General features: G+C 53.4%; 1 protein-coding gene across 5 annotated transcripts in view; it reads right to left on the reverse strand.

Annotated features, from left to right (window-relative positions):
- Positions 1-7,698: 7,698 nt before the first annotated feature.
- The window catches only part of TSC22D3 (TSC22 domain family member 3), a 59,239-nt gene continuing 54,601 nt past the window's right edge, over positions 7,699-12,336 (reverse strand). For 4 of the 5 annotated variants that reach the window (XM_028482471.2, XM_028482473.2, XM_007100760.4 and 1 more), the window contains exons 3-4: positions 10,408-10,459; positions 7,699-9,253 (exon numbers count right to left, since the gene is read on the reverse strand). In XM_028482471.2, coding sequence (XP_028338272.1) covers positions 9,023-9,253; positions 10,408-10,459 — 283 coding nt within the window. In that variant the 3' untranslated portion in view covers positions 7,699-9,022. Of the gene's footprint in view, positions 9,254-10,407; positions 10,460-11,194; positions 11,570-12,336 lie in introns of those variants that run through there. The other variant, XM_007100761.4, reaches the window with a different exon arrangement.

Below are 12,336 nucleotides of genomic sequence, written 5' to 3' on the forward strand. Positions count from 1 at the left end.
ATATATATATATATATATATATATATGTGAACTAGTCATTCCCATTTGGGATAAGTGCAAGGAAAGAAACAATAATGGGGGAAACTTTTGTAGATAGGGTTAGGGGTGAGACCTGTCAGAGGAAGGGAGACAGCCAAAGGACAGGAACAAACAGCCATGCAGAGAGTCGGGTGGCAGAGCTGGTGGGAGCGTCTGGACTGAGGGAACCACGTGCACAAAGGCTCTGAGGTGTGTTTCAGGAATGAAAGACACTCAGGGGGGTTGGAGCTTGGTAAGAACCGGGGGGTGACACACGTAAAGGCTGGAGAGGTCAGCAGAGGCCAGATCACATAGGCACTTGTAGGCCATGCGAAGGAGTTTGGACTTTATTGTAAGCGCAATGATAAGCCTCTGATAAGCTTAAAGTAAAGGAATACTAGGATCTAGTTTTGCATTAATAAAGTCACTCCGGCTGCTGTGTGGAAGTGGACAAGGGCCAGTGTGCAAGCAGGGAGACGAATGTGTGAGGCTTTTGCCTCCATGTGAGAGATGAGTGTGGCTTAGACCAGGGAGCCGTGATGGGGCTGGAAAGAAGTAGAGGGATTCGGGGTGTGTGTTCGGAGGTGGAGTGGCTCACGCTGGGCGATGGATTAGATGTGGGAGCTGAGGGGGAGGGAGGAATCAAGCGTCCGGTCTGAGCAGCTGTGTAGATGGTGGTGCCTTACACTGAGGTCGGATACACTGGGGGAGCTGGGAGTCAAGACTTTGATTTTGATCAGGTAGATATTGATGTACTTGTGAAACATACATATGGGGCTGTCAAGGAGACAGTTGAATATTTGAGCCTGGAGTTCAGGGGGATGCTTAGGACTGGCAATATAAATTTGGGAGTCATTAATGGGGGGATTCTACTTAGGACCTTGGGAATAGATGGAACCAACCAGAGCGAGAAAGTAGGGTAGAGCCGAGCCCCAGAGGCGCTTCAACATTTAGAGGAGGAGAAGCCTGCAAACGAGGCTGACAAGGGGCCATAGGGTTGTTTGTGTACTTCTCGTCATCCCCAGCAGAATGGTTCTTTTTAGAGCTTGAGGAGGCTGATAAATAGCATTTTTTTTTCTTCTGCCTGAAATCAGAATTGATCAAGAGAGACATACATATGAGTCAGACAGGAGATAAGAATATCTCCTTTATTAATCATAAACCTGCCTGGAGAAAGAGTAGAGCTGCCTGTGAGCAGGCCTGCTAATATGAGCAGCCTGTCTCATCTGCCCTCTCCACATGGAGACAGGAAACCAGCACCAGGATCACAGGGCCCGGGTTTGCCCGGCACCCAGCACCTAGCAGAGGGCCGGGCACCCAGCAGGTGCCGATGTGTGTGACATGAATGGATGTCGAGATTGAAACCATCCTCACAGATCATCCAGGAATCACCTGGGGAGCTGACCAGTGCCGGTGCCCAGGTTACAATCCCATATCGATTTTATCAACATCTCTGGGGACGGAGTTCAAGACACCAGCATTCCATTAAACTCTTGCCAGGTGATTCCAATGTGCAGCCAAAGTTAATAACCATTGCTCTGGCCCAGTTCCTCCCTTTACCGATGGGGACCCTCAGGCCTAGAGCAAGAGGGTCATCTGTAACTTGTGGGCTCGTCCTGGCCCTGCTGCCTACTGCATGAGTGGCTGGGACAAGCCTGTTTCTCTGTCCGGGCGTCCATGTCCTCCTCTGGGAAATGAGGAGGTTGGGACAGTTGATCTCAAGGGCCCCGCCCAGCACTGATGGCGTATTACTCTGTCCTCTGATCCCAGGTGTGACTTAACTCGCTGGGGACATTGCCTGTCCCTCGAGATGCTTCTGCATGACGGTTAGGCTAGCTTTGCCCTTGAGATGTCTGGGTTCTGGATGGCAAAGGACGGCAAAGGAGAGATGTCTGGGACAGTTCGGGACCCACAGAGTCAATCTTTGGTGGAGAATTTGTCCTGTTTGTTCTTAGGCAGTGGCAGCAGGAAGGTCACGGCAGAGGAGCAATGCTGAGGAAGGTCTAAGGGGCTGGGGCTGCCCCTGGGGCCCGCATTCCTCCTCTTCTAGTTCCTGTCCTAACCTGCCCACTCCCTCCGAAGTCATCTCTTTTTCATTCCTTTCCTGCCCTCTCTCTTTATCTGCATCAGTCACAAGTGTTTCCTAGGCGAACCGATCCCCTCTGCCTATACCCAAGGTGACCTCTGTGCCACCCGCCCACCTCCCTCCCACGTGAGTTTGGTGACCCAGAGCTCGTAAGTGTGTTGTCACAATATAGGCAACCAGAAGTGATTCATGCAGTGAGAAAGGCTGGGAAATAAGGCTGTAGGTGATTCCTTCCTCTACAAAATCACGTGGAGTGTCGGGGTGCTGAGCGATGTATCTGTCTTTAAAAGTGGCTTTTTCTTCAGCAACTTGATAAGAACTCGATATGAGGATGAATAGAATCTGGGGACTGGAAGGAAAACTGAGGCCTAGAGCCAGGAGGAGGTAGCTGTACAAATCTCATGCCCAGAGGGCTCTTCCTGGCCCGGGTACTTCCTAGGCACGTGGCTGGGAATCGTTCCTGGGCAACTGCTTTGTTTTGCAGATTGGGAAGCTCATGTCTGGCGAGGACACCAATGACTTGCCCAAGGTCCTATAGCTTGTTAGCCAAAGACCAGGACAACAGCCCAGGGCTCCTGAGTCCTCTTCCTAGACTATCTCAGCTGCCTCATTCTACCCCAAAATGACCTTTAAGGATTAGTTTAATTTAATAAGCTGGTGGGGTTTGTGCTAAGGACTCTGGAGAGGAAATGTCAAAAAGAATAGACCAAAAGATAAAGATGGGGAGGAGATCAGAAAACCTCAGTGTTCCCTGGGGGCTTTTCTTGTCTTTCTCTGACACCTCCCAGCCGGCCCTCCCTCCTCACTGTGGGCGGCCTCTGTAGCGTGGCTCTGGGCTTTCTGCTTGGCCTCCTCTGCACCCACTTCCTGGGGCACACGTCCACTCACATCACTCCAGCCCCTGTGACACGCAGACACACCCGCATCGCATCTGGTGCTCCAGCCTCGGACTTCACATTTCTTTCCATGGCTGGTTCTGGGATATTTCCATACGGAAATATGCTTAACTCAGCCAGAGATCAAAATTGGAATTCATCTTCCCTTGGCAAATCTGCAGCCTTTTCCTACACCCCTGCCTCTTCGGTGCTTCCATTGTCTCCCAATCCTCCGGACTCCAAACTTTCAGGTCACCTGAGGCTGCGGGGCGGGGGGGAAAAGGGGAGTTGGTGTTTAATGGGTCCAGAGTTTCAGTTTGGGAGGAGGAGAAAGTTCTGGAGCTGGATGGTGACGATGGTTGCACAACAATGTGAATGTACTTAATGCCACTGGACTGCACGCTTAAAAATGGCTGCAATGGTACGTTTTATGCTATATATATTTTATCACAGTTCAAAAGAAGAGAAAACACAAAACTTTCAAGTCATCCTTGACCTGTGGCTACTTTGCTTTCTCATCCCAACTCACTTTGTTACCAGGTCATGCTGATAATTTTTTCACTTAGTGGTGGTTCCTCAAACTTTCACATCCTCCAGCATGACCAGGGGAGCTTGTTAGCGTTATCAATCCCAAGCCCCGCCCGCTCCCCTCTTTAGTCTGGGGGTAGGGCCCGGAATCTGCATTTTAAACCAACTTCCCAACAAACCTGAGGTGAGTGGACTGCAGACCACACTTGGAGAAATACTGCCCTACAGTGCCTTTCGGCTTTGCCCCTTTGTCTCCTTTCCACGACCCCCTCCCTGCCCCGGCTGGCCTTCATCACCTCACACCTGGATTGCCGCAACAGCTGGCTTGCCTTCGGCTAGCCTTTCTCTGCTCCAGCCTCCCCAGCTGCCAGGACCCATCTTCTGCAAATATCTTTGGCATCACATCACTTCCCTGCTCAGAAGCTTACCATGGCTCCCTCAGACCCGTTAGGTCCTAGCTCGATTCAACTGGCTGGGAGCCAGCCAAGTTGGCCTCCCATTCTTCCTCTTTCCTCCTCTCCTAGTCACTCCATCCAGCCAGCTTCATCGGTCATTTTTAATCTTATGTTAGCCCCTCTGCTAGTTGGGGGTGATCTCCTTTCTACCTCCCCCCGCTCCACCCCCAGAACACCTCTGGTGACTTAGGGGGAATTACGAAAACCGTTGAGATTTTCCAGCCTGTTTCTCAATGCATCCATCTCCCCTCCCCTCCGTCGTGGCCTGGCCATTCACTTGCTGTAGGACTTCGGGCAAGTTGCTTCACCTCTCTGTGCCTTCGTCTTCTCGTTGTCTCATCTGTAAAATGGAGATCTTAATGGTACATTCTCATAGGTTTGCGGAGAAGATTAAAAGAGGCAATAGAAGTAAAGGGGCCTAGAACATTGTCTGACACAAAGTAAGTGCCATGTAAGTGTCAGCTCTTATTACTTAATCACTGTTATGATGGCCCCTTCCAGGGAGCTCTTCCCTGGAAACCACTTCTGCTTGGAATAGCTAACTGGTGGCGTTCTCTGTCAGACTTTGCCTGATCTAGCAGAGGTGGTTAATTGGTAAGTATTTGGGTTCCAGTGAGCAGCTCTGCATGAGACAACCTGAGGAACTAGGCTGTCTACAAAGCAATAATTATGTCCATTAATTTCTAACCAACTAGGAGGAGAGGAGGTGAGATTTGAAATCAAGATTTTTCCAGGATAAGTAGGATTATGTTAGGACACTGCAAAATACCCCAAGAGACATTGGGTTGTGCACGTTATTTCCTATGGTCTTTCTAGAATCCTTCTCCCTACACGCCATGTCCCAGTGGCCCCGATTCCTCACCTGCTCACTCCCTGGGTTCCTTTTTGGAGCCTAACCAGAAACACCCTCTTCTGTGGTGGTTTCCAGCCTGGGAGCCCTGCACCTTGCACCCCTGAGGTCTTTGTCTGTAAATAATCTACCACCCACAATTCTGTTCTGCTTTTCAAATCCACCTCTATGCTTTTGTGGCAAGTACAGGTAAGTTCCTTTAAAAGCCCCATCGAATTCACAGTCACTGCTTGTCCTTACGCGTTCTCTCTCTTTCTCAGAGAATCCAGGCATACCTTGGAGATACTGCGGGTTCAGTTCCAGGCCATGGCCATAAAGCAAATACCGTAATTAAGCGAGTCACATGAAGTTTTTAGGTTCTCAGTGCATATCAGAGCTATGTTTACACTATACTGTAGTCTATTAAGTGTGTGATAGCATTATGGCTTAAAAAACAATGTGCATATCTTAATTAAAAATGACTTTATTGCTGAAAAATGCTAACCATCAACTGAGCCTTCAGTGAGTCATAGTAACATCAAAGATCACTGATCACAGATCACCATAACAAATATAACAATAGTGAAAAAGTTTAAAATATGGCGAGAATTACCAAAATGTGACACGGGGACAGAAAGTGAGCAAATGCTGTTCGAAAAATGGCACTGATTGATAGATTTGTTCGACGCACAGTGGCCAGAAACCTTTAATTCGTAAAAAGGTAGAAAACAAAATGCAGTAGCCGCGAAGCACAATAAAGTGAGGTATGACTTTACTAAGAGTTCAACCACTCTCAGGTTGGGGGAGATCTGAGAAGAGTTCTGACATTTAAAAGGAGCCCTTGTTGACAAGGCTGTGGGCCCCACTGCCCCATGGGATCAGTGGGAGCCGTGGGAGTAGCACGGAGCTCTCTGGCTCTCAGTTTTCTTATCCGTGAAATGGAGGTGAATCTTAAGTGCCTCTTTTTCTAAGGGCCCACCGCGTGAGGATTAGATGAGAGGATAGATAGGAGGGTCCTGGGAGAGGGGGCATGTCCAGGCAGGGGACCATTACGGCTGCTGCTCTTCTGGTTCTTTTCCTTGTTCTGGGTCCAGCTGGACCAGCTGAGCCCAGAACCCCAAAGCCTGTGAAGGTCTTTCCAGGAGCCATGCGTTCTTTTGCCTTTCCCCACCCGTTTGGTTTTCTGTGGAACAACAACAAGAGCTGCTCCTCTATGTGACTAACAAACAGCCACAAAGTTCCTCTTATCTACTCTGGCAACCGCTGTGGCCTTAGAAGTTGCAGTGTTTGTCTCTGTTTAGTCACGGTTGCCTAGGAAGCGAAGTTGTTCTCTCTTTCCCACTGTGTGACTGTGGGTATGCTTTTTCCCCTTTCTCGTAGGGAAGGGCTAGAGGACCAGAGAGGGCTGTATGCTTGCTGGGGCATCTTCTGAGATTCCTTTTCTCATCTGTTGTTTCTTGTTTGGCTGGAAATCAAGGCGTGGGAAGTCTGCCGATGAGCCCGAGTCGAGAAGTCTCTCAGTTCTTCTTGAGAGGGGGAGGGGATGGGAGTGAGTGGGTACTGGGGAGGGCCCGGCTGGGGCAAGGGGTGGGGGAAGCTAGGGGAGTAGCTGCCTGATTCAGTTGGTGTCCATTCCAGCAAGTGTGAAACCTGCACAGCCCCCAAATCAATCAAATGGGCAGGTGCAGACGATGAGCCTGGCATCATGAGTAGAGAGGTGAGCACCAGGGAGGGAAGTTGGGATCTGAGAGGCCAGCAAGCAGGCGTCTGTAATGTTCTAAGAAGAGGTTTAGTGATTCGGAATGAACGGGCCAACATGTACGACCTCTACGGTGAAGGAAGCCTGACGTTTGGAAAGTATTTAGGCAGCGACGGGTGCAAGAAAGGGAGCCAAGACCTCTTGGTCCTTGAGGTTTATGGCTCGGGAGAATCAAGGAGTTCTTTTAAATTTCAAGTGACAAAGCGGGAGGCGCATGTGTTATAGGAAGCTGAGATTGAACGGAGTCACTCACATTTGGGGTGATAACCTCCCCTGGGAAGCCAGGGGGCTTAGAACACAGCTCAGGGCCCACCGTGGCTCCAGGTTAGGGTGTGGCGGAGGAGACAATGAATGCCCGGAATCTGAAATGGCAGGACTCCAGATGCCAGAGACAGGGGGCCAGGGAAAGGGTGATGGGTGAGGGTGACCTTCAAAGAGAGGCAGGGGAGGGAGGTGGAGTCGGGACCCTTAAGACTTGGCCGTGCCCACGAGGCTGGTGGGTTTTGTGAGTGAACTTTCAGCAGTGACAAGTGGGGCAGCAGGGCTTGAGAGCATCTTTCCTTGGGGGAGAGGGATGGGGTTTGGGCCACCGCATACATTGTGTCCTTTCCTCACTAAGGCCCTCTTAGCTCCTTTGCCCATGTCAGGGGTCTCCTGTGGATTGGTATTAAAGAGAATGCACCAAGTAGTCCGGACGGTGTTTCAAAAGAGGGAAGGGGCCCACTCATGTTTGTTCAGTTCCTCTTCTTGCTCCCTCACATGGACCCCCTGTCCTTTTCTCTTGGACCTTCTTGGGGTATCCTACCTCCCGAATCACCCCCTCGAGATCAAGTTGTGTTAGTAGTCACCTCGCCACCCACTCCGAAGCCGTTATGTGAAAGCAGGAGCAGGAGAGAGGGGTGGATGGAAGACTGGGTCCCAACTCGCCATAATAGCTGTGTGACCTTGTGCAAGTCACTTAAACGGGCTGATCCTCAGCCTCCTCACCCGTACAATGGGGGTGTTGTGACAGTTACACAAGATCATGGCTGTAGCACAGGCCTGCCACTCAGGGGGTGCCCGTGAATGGACAGCCAGAAAACCAGTGCCCCTGACCACCTGTGGGGCCCCTACCACCCACTCCATCTTAAACTCAGTAAGACACCAGGTTTATTTTTAGAAAAACAAAACAGAGCAACGTTTATTGAAATTTCAAGTTACATTTGAAACATCAAAGTCCAAATCCTGGAGACATAACATCAGGATGAGGTGTCAGAAAGTGGAAAGTGTTCACTGCCACAGAACTCCCTAGAGACAAGCTCCCTGAGCACATCACCCAGGCACCGTCGGGTCAAAGCCATTCCCTTGTCTAGCCCCTGTCCACAAGAGGACACCGGCAAGCTAATCATTCTGTTCACTTGCAAGTTTTCCACACACACAAAAAAAAAAAAAAAAAAAAAAAAAAAAGTTTTCGAACGACAATGTGAAGTTCCAGCTGATCTTCTCTCAACCCCATTCTATGTAGTCAGCACCAGTGAATGGTGGGTTTGGCGTTCAAAAGAGGACCTCACATGTCTTCAGGGGACAGATGGGGCAAAGGCTGCAGCAGCAAGGCATTCGGAGGGTGGCCCCCGCCCCCCTCCCCGCCTTTACTCTTTAGTTTTACTTAACCTAAAGGACAAACTGGATCAACCTGGTAAATGAACACAGTCAAAGAATCAGCCTTAAGAGATAAGGGACCAGTCAATACTCCCAAAGCCGGTTAGGCCCTTCAACACGTAGGTGTATGTGTATATGTATACATCGCTACACTAAGATACAGATCTAGCCCTATGGGTGTATATACGCACGTATGGCTATACAGAAAAACTATGCCAATGCTAACCAAACAGAACTTTGTAAGCGGTCATCCCAAAGCCGTAATCCCACACTGGGCTGTGCACGAAGCCATGCATTACACCATATTAACCAACAGAAGGCTGACTTGGCTCAATCTCTCCCAACTGTGGCCCTGCCTTGGCGAGGCAGGGGAGGAGAGAGAGGCTGCCTCTGCTTAAACCACAACTGGCTTCTTCATAGGACAGTCGTTGTCAGGTGAAGCTGCTGAAGATGTCCATGGAAATGAAAAAAAAACAGACCCCTTAGACTTTCTTCTGGAGCAAACTGGCGGCCTGTCTCAAACTACCTTTCTCCTCTGCCAGTTGCAGCTAAGTTGCCCAGGCCCTGGGAGCCCCCAGGGCGCGGTGGCATTAGAGGCTCGCTGGCTTGGGGGGACGAGGCCCCATGCAACTCAGCCTCCAGAGACCTGCTCTTTGTCAGGGGTCTGTCACTGGAGTGGACCCAGGTGGCCATGTCCTTGGGACATCTCTTGGCACCAGCTATGCTAGGTGTAAAGTTCTCCACGTGAGATGATGCTTGGGGAGCCAAAAACAAACTGGAAAGAACTAGGTAGAACAAGTTTAGTGGCTCTGTCCACCCTGAGGACAGAGCCACTTACACCGCAGAACCACCGGGGGCCTCGGGTGCTTCTGGGGTTTCGGGAGCTGGCTCCTCGGGGCTCAGACGGGACTGGAACTTCTCCAGCTGCTCTGGGCTCGCCAAGGTCTTCAAGAGAGTGTTCTCACGCTCCAGCTGGGAGTTCTTCTCCACCAGCTCCCGGATCTGCTCCTTCAGGATCTCCACCTCCTCTCTCACAGCATACATCAGATGATTCTTCACCAGATCCTGTCCCGGAGATCACAACAAAGCTATCCGTTAGCCGCGGCGGACCCTCTGCGGCACCTTCTCCTGGCCGCTGGGGCGCCTGCGCTATCCCTCACGCTGGCAAGCTCCAGCCTTCCCTCAGCAGCCCCTCAGCACGCTGGCCCCGCAGCCCTGGTCCTCCTCTCCTGCCCCTTTCTCCGAAGCACCTAAACCCTCGCTCAGGAGAGCTGCGTGATCGGGGCCGTGCCTGAGCTGGGAGCCCGGCTTTGAACTACATACGAATTCCCCCCTGTAAGTTTCTGATGACTTTCGAAGCTGGCCTCCTGGGAGACTTTTGGGTGAGGCTTCTGCTGGTTGGCGGTGGTACGCTATATCCCCATTTCCACATAAGGTCCCGCGGCTGGCCCAGATCCCAGGGAACACCTGCAGTGCACCCCGTACTGTTGGTCTGCTTTACCCATCTCCACCAGGAGAATATAATGGGCTCTTCTGGAGTCTCCTCTTCTCCACAGGACCCAGCATACTGAGCTGCAGCTGTCCTGCAGCCTGGCCCGAGAGGACACTGGCCCTGGGGGAAGGTACCCGGATGGCTTCATCCTCTCTGAATTCGGATGACTGCACTGGGGGCGGGGAGCTGTGTCATTAGGCTCCGGGGCACAATAAAGTGTTTGCTAAAACTCTTGGAGGCCCCAATCCCCTGCAGCCATTTTAGCTGCTTGGCGGAGTATGACCTCTACCTGGTGAAGGAGGGAGAAAGGGTGGGGTGCTTTGCTTCCTGTTTCCTCCCAACTCCTGACCCCAGCCCAGGCTCTGCAGAGGCACTGCAGTGCGGTGGCATCCAATGAGCTCTGGCCCCCGCCAACTGTGGGATGCAGACAAATCCAAGGGTCTGAGCTCCCTGCCCTGCCACGGGCCCAGGAGGGAGCCAGAGGCTGCTGCAAAGCCCTGGGATGGGAGAAGGAGGAGGAAAGGAGAGGGTCCAGCAAGGGTGGACTGGAAATGCCCTAAAAGGTGCCACTCTGATGGGACTCTACTTAAGGCCTCCAAGGGGATAGGAGGCAGGCTGTCAGCTTCCTCAGGCTCTTGGCTTTTGCACCCACCCGCTCACTGCCACCCTGAGTTACATAAGCAGTAGCCAGGTCTGGGGATGGGAATGACACAGTGATGCCACTCACCATGGCCTGCTCGATCTTGTTGTCTATGGCCACCACGCTGGCTCCGGAGGCACTGCCAAGACAAAAAGGAAAGCGACCACGTTACCCTCTTGGTTCCAGTCTGAGTACCTGGCAGCGGCGGCCACAAAGTCCTCCACCTGCCCCAGCTCTTCCTCTCTATCGCCTCCCTGGTCCGAAGTTCCGGGCACTTTGTCCCTAGGTCCCTCTCTGGCCCCTGCGGGAAGCTGCACCTCCCCACCCAGACCGGCTCCGCGCCGCCGCCGCCCAGAGCTCCGCGTGGAACAGCGCGCGGGTCCGGGGGCGCACGGGCCAGCGAGGCCTGCTCGGCGACATACAAACAATGGGGGCGCGCGGCCCAGGGAGTCCCCGGCCGCCAGCCCATTCCGGCGCCGGCCCAGAAGGTCCCGGGCAAACCTACCGAGCTCCGAAGCTAGCTAGGAATTCCTCCTCGGCTCGGCAGCTTCCGGCCTGCTCCGCAGCGGCGCACGGCGCGCGGCCAGCCCCCCTGCCCGGCCCAGCCCAGCCCAGCCCAGGCCCACTACCCCTCTGCCTCTGCCCCCCGGCTGCAGCAGCTCGTTCTTACGGCGCAGCGGCCGCAGGGACGCTCCGACGGCGGATCCCAGCGCGGCGGTGACCCCCCCCCTTCCCTGCGTCCCCTACCCCCGCCCCTTCCCAGGATGCTGCACCGCGGGCAACGGGGACCGGCGGCGCACGGCTCGCTCGGAGATTCCGCTCTCTGCCCAGCCCCCGCCGGCGCCCGGGCTCGGGAGCTGTGGCCAGGGGTTACCTGTTATCCAGCTTAACGGAAACCACATCCCCTCCAAGCAGGGAAGAGAAGAAGGAGATGTTGAAATTGTGCAGCTGGTAGACCGCCACCTCCATGGGGGTCTGATACATTTCGGTATTCATGGCTCGGGCTGCCGGGGAGCTCTGGCCGGGCTGCGGGCTGGGCTGGGCTGGGCGGCCGCCGGCTGCTGGCGCGCTGGACGGGGCTGGGCTCTGCGCGTCGGGCCCTGGGGCTAGGAGGGGGGCGAAGGCTGCCGAGCGAACCCAAAGCCGGGCGGGCGTTCCAGAGTTGAAGGGAAGTGACTCGAGGGGTGTCACCTGGTGTGTCACAAACTCCACGGCCGCCAGTCCAACCCAGACTCGGAGATATTTCGGCTCCTTCTTCTTTATATAGGAGGAGCCGGCTGCGTCACATGGCGTCAGCGGCATGCAAATGAGTCCTGTACCGGGCTTTGTGGCTCGGTTAAACCACATCCCCTCCTTGAACCTTAGTCTGGGACTGTAAACAGTTCAGCACTTTCTTGTGCCAACTGGCATCTCCAAAGAGGGCTCTGGAGGTTGGTAAAAACCAAATGGAGCTGATTTCTTAGAGAAATGAGAAGTACAAATGCCACTACAGGAGGTAGGAAGCGTTCGGTAGAGGGCGGCGCTGGTTTCCAAAGCTCTTCTTCGGATGTCAGCCAGCATACCTCCCGTGTCTTTGCAGTGCTATCACAGGCCGCCCTCCCCGGACACCCGCCCTCACCATCAGGACCCTCACTCCTTCCTGGCGCCTGCCTTCTCAGCCTCTCTCCTGCACACAGACTTCGTCAGTTGCATGTCCCCTCACCTCCCAGCCAGCTTGCCCCCATCCCCAGCATCTATCCACTCACCTCCTCCTACGGATGTACCTGTCCAGGTACTGACACATGCACAGATCTGTGGCATGCACGTACTAGCTAATCTGTACATGCCAGTGTGCATGTACGGAGGAGAGCGTTTGAGTGTCAAGGAACTCAGATGAGTGGGGGAACATGTACAAGGGGGCAGCTGGGGGCCAGGTGGGTGACAGAGGAGGTGGGGAGGAGACAGTAGGGAAGTGGGCACTGCAGTGACCGCAAGATGCCAGCCCTTTTCTCTTTGGTCTCAACACCCTATTCAGCA

The sequence above is a fragment of the Physeter macrocephalus genome, chromosome 21, assembly GCF_002837175.3.
Source record: "Physeter macrocephalus isolate SW-GA chromosome 21, ASM283717v5, whole genome shotgun sequence".
Lineage (NCBI taxonomy): Eukaryota > Metazoa > Chordata > Mammalia > Artiodactyla > Physeteridae > Physeter > Physeter macrocephalus.